We start from the raw sequence: 3,575 nt of genomic DNA, 5'->3' as shown, positions 1-3,575 counted from the left end.
CACGCCAAGGAGAGAGGCGTCAGGAAAAACCAAACCTGCCGACACCTTGATCTCAGACACCAGCCTCCAGAACTGTGAAAAAAACTAATTTCTGGTTTTTAAGCCACCAAATCTAGAGTGATATGCTAGAGGTGGGACTGGGGACTTAATCACAAAGGTTCTCTCTTTTATTTTTTCGGCTGTGTTGGGTCTTCATTGCTGTGAGTGCTTTCCCCTAGTTATGGTGAGTGGGGACTACTCTCTAGTTGCGGTGCCCGGACTTCTCATTGCAGTGGCTTCTCTCGTGAAGCACAGGCTCTAGGTGCGAGGGCTTCAGTAGTTGCAGCATGGGGGCTCAGTAGTTGTGGTGCACTGGCGCAATTGGCTCCGCAACATGTGGGAACTTCCTGGACCAGGGATTGAACCCGTGTCTCCTGTGTTGGCAGGCAGATTCTTTACCAGAGCCACCTGGGAAGCCCATCACTAGCGTTCTTATTAAAGGAGGCAGGAGGATCAGAGATAAAGGAAATGTGACAACAGAAGCAGAGGGTCAGAATCAGAGACTTGAAGATGCTATACTCCTGGCTTTTTTTTTTAAGTGACTTAAAACAATGATCATATGTTAGAATTTTTTCTCTTGGCTTTAAAGATAGAAGAAGGGGTCACCATCCAAGGAATGCAGATGGCTTCTAGAAGCTAGAAAAGCCAAGGAAACATCCTCCCCGGTGCCTCCAGAAGGAACCAGATCTGGGGACATCTTGATTTTATACCCAGAAGATTCATCTTGGAGTTCAGACCCCCAGAACCATAAGAGAATTAATTTCTGTTGTTTTAAGCCAATAGTTTGTGATAAACTGTTACAACAGCCACTGGAAACTAATACCCACCCACTCCAATTGCCACCAACTCAGCATTGTTTTCTAAGAAATCTGCTTTAAAAAAGTGTTCCAAGCCCCTCCCACCGGATCTCACTTGCAGCAAGGCCTTTTCTCAGCAGATACCAGCAAGCTCATTCAAGTGTGATACCTCAAATGCCTTTTGGGGGTCCTGGGCACAGCCAGGCCAGTGTGAATGGTTCGGTGAGGGGTTTGCTGGGCCGTGGGGAGAGCCCTGCTCACATCCTAGACACAAGCTGCCACCTTCTGCACAGAATCAGACTCACATGTCACTGAACCCTGCTCTGGGTGTGGGAAGGACGAGGCCCCCCGGGGCAGTGGGGCAGCTCCCAAGGCCTCCAAACCAAAGCTGGAGCAACTGATAACCTTCTAGCAGCATAGCAGACCGAGTCTGTCTGCACGTTATCTTGCTGATTTTTGTTCCCAATCAAGGATCTATCTGCCAGTGTCACTGGCTGTCCTTCTTCCCCTCCTCCCCTATCGCCTTGCATCTGAAGGAGGGCTGGAAGCCTGCCTTTCAAGCAGCTTTTTTTTCCATTGCCTTCACTTCCCCCCCCTGGTTAGGCTGAAGTTTATGTCAGGCAGTGCCACTTCCCCCCATCTTGTCAGGGACCTTGATGTTTCTTAGCCTCAGGGGCTGAGGTCAAAGAAGAGACAAAATAAAAGCAGAGAAAGAGACAAAAAGGCAGAAGAGGATTCTGGGGAAGGAAAGCCTCCCGGCAAGCCTGGCAAGAGGCTCTGATGCCTTAAGATGGTGATACCTGAGTTCGACGGCAGGTGGGAATAGGTGGTATTTGTGTCTGCTTCTTTTCAGCTTTGGCACTGGAAAAGACCCTGATGCAGGGAAAGACTGAGGGCAGGAGGGGAAGGGGGCGACAGAGGATAAGATGGCTGGATGGCATCATCGACACAACAGACATAAGTTTGAGCAAACTTCGGGAGATGGTGAAGGACAAGGGAAGCCTGGTGTCCTGCCACCCATGGGGTCGCAAAGAGTAGGACACAACAGTGAACGAACAACAACATGCTGGCTTAGCAACACGATCCTCTCCTTAAGACAGAGTTAAAAGGAATCTTAAGAATAAACTTTCCCAATTCCCTCATTTTACAGGCATAAACTGAAGCTCCGAGAAATTAAATGACTTGCTCGAGATCACGTGGTTTTTTTGGCGCAGCACCAGGCCTCGACCTGCTGCTACTGCTGCTAAGTCGCTTCAGTTGTGTCCGACTCTGTGGGACCCCATAGACGGCAGCCCACCAGACTTCCCCGTCCCTGAGATTCTCCAGGCAAGAACACTGGAGTGGGTTGCCATTTCCTTCTCCAATGCATGAAAGTGACAAGTGAAAGTGAAGTCGCTCAGTCGTGTCCGACTCCTAGTGACCCCATGGACTGCAGCCTACTAGGCTCCTCCGTCCATGGGATTTTCCAGGCAAGAGTACTGGAGTGGGTTGCTATTTCCTTCTTCAGGCCTCAACCTAGGTCTTTTAAATCCTCAAAGGGCCTCTAGGAGGAAGTAGGAGGAACTGGAGGAATGACATGGGAAGATGGGGGCGTGTTTCTTACATATTTCTCAGTTCAGTTTTACAAATTTATTTGATTCAACTTGGAAAAAGATAACAAATCCCTAAGTCTGGGGGGAGATGGGCAGGAAGAAGGAAGCAGGAGTTGAGAGGAGATTATGAACATCACAGTGGCTGTTGCACGTCCACATCCACGTCCACGTCCTGGCCCGGGGAAGCGGCGTGGAGGTGAAGCAGAGCTCAGGTCCGGAGGAACACCATGGTGAGGAGCCCTGGAGAGGGGAGGAAGAAAGAGCAAGGTCGTGTGTAGAGCCTGCTGGCTCTGTATACCCTCTTTCTAGCCCCCACTCTCCTCTCTCTGGGCCTGGATCCACTGGGCTCACCTAAGACGTAGGCTGCCACCAACTTTTGTCCCAGGGAGACGTGAAGGATTTGGGGCAGCTGGCTGCCAAGTTCATCCTGGAGCGGGAGCAGCAGGAAGGCCACAGAGACTGTGCCCATCAGCAAGAAGAGGAGGAAGGAGCTGGTGGCCAGTTGCGGGTGAGGGTCTGGGGAACAAGGGCTGTCAAGAGCTCCAGCCTCCACTCCTGGTCGGCCCAGGGAGGAGGCTGAAGGTGGAAGGTGTACCCACTTTTCGGTGGACACTGGAAGCGTCCTCTTCTCCCTGGAGCCCCTGTCCCCACAGCGCAAGAAACCCTCTCCCCTCTGGTCCCTCATCATTTTCCGCTCTTCAGCTCTGCCTTGATTACTGGCTCCCGTGTACCTGTGTGTCAGGCAGGGACCTCTGTCTCCCATAGAACACAGCATAGTACGTAATTGCTCAACCCGCATTTCTTATTGAACTGAACTGAGCTGACACAGGATGGGAAGTACTGGAGTTAGAGCTAAACGAAGAGTTTTTCTCTCTAGGTGGAGGCCAGAAACCAAGGAAACTGCGAAGTCTGCTTTTCCCCTAACCTGATATAAAATCTTAACTCTTAGAAATGTTACTATCAAAAAGCAAAAGGCTGAACCGGAAGGGAATTCCCTGGCGGTCCACTGGTTAGGACTCTGCGCTCACTTCCAGGACCCTGTGTTCCATACCTGGTCCGGGAATTAAGAGTCTGCAAGTCCAGAAGGGGCACCAAAAACCCCACAAAAACCCAGAACAACGACAACAACAAAAAAACCTCTTCTACT

The 3,575-nt window shown here is 50.7% G+C and overlaps 1 protein-coding gene across 1 annotated transcript in view; it reads right to left on the bottom strand.

The window, feature by feature from the left end:
* Positions 1-2,450: 2,450 nt before the first annotated feature.
* The window catches only part of MOSPD3 (motile sperm domain containing 3), a 2,479-nt gene continuing 1,354 nt past the window's right edge, over positions 2,451-3,575 (bottom strand). Inside the window, exons 4-6 of the mRNA XM_010837902.1 lie at position 3,466; positions 2,780-2,887; positions 2,451-2,668 (exon numbers count right to left, since the gene is read on the bottom strand). Coding sequence (XP_010836204.1) covers positions 2,637-2,668; positions 2,780-2,887; position 3,466 — 141 coding nt within the window. The 3' untranslated portion in view covers positions 2,451-2,636. The remainder of the gene's footprint in view (positions 2,669-2,779; positions 2,888-3,465; positions 3,467-3,575) is intronic.

Source organism: Bison bison, unplaced genomic scaffold (genome assembly GCF_000754665.1).
Source record: "Bison bison bison isolate TAMUID 2011002044 unplaced genomic scaffold, Bison_UMD1.0 scf7180017864085, whole genome shotgun sequence".
Classification (NCBI taxonomy): domain Eukaryota; kingdom Metazoa; phylum Chordata; class Mammalia; order Artiodactyla; family Bovidae; genus Bison; species Bison bison.
The sequence above is the reverse complement of the archived record's forward strand: the minus strand, read 5'-3'. Positions and strand labels throughout refer to the sequence as shown.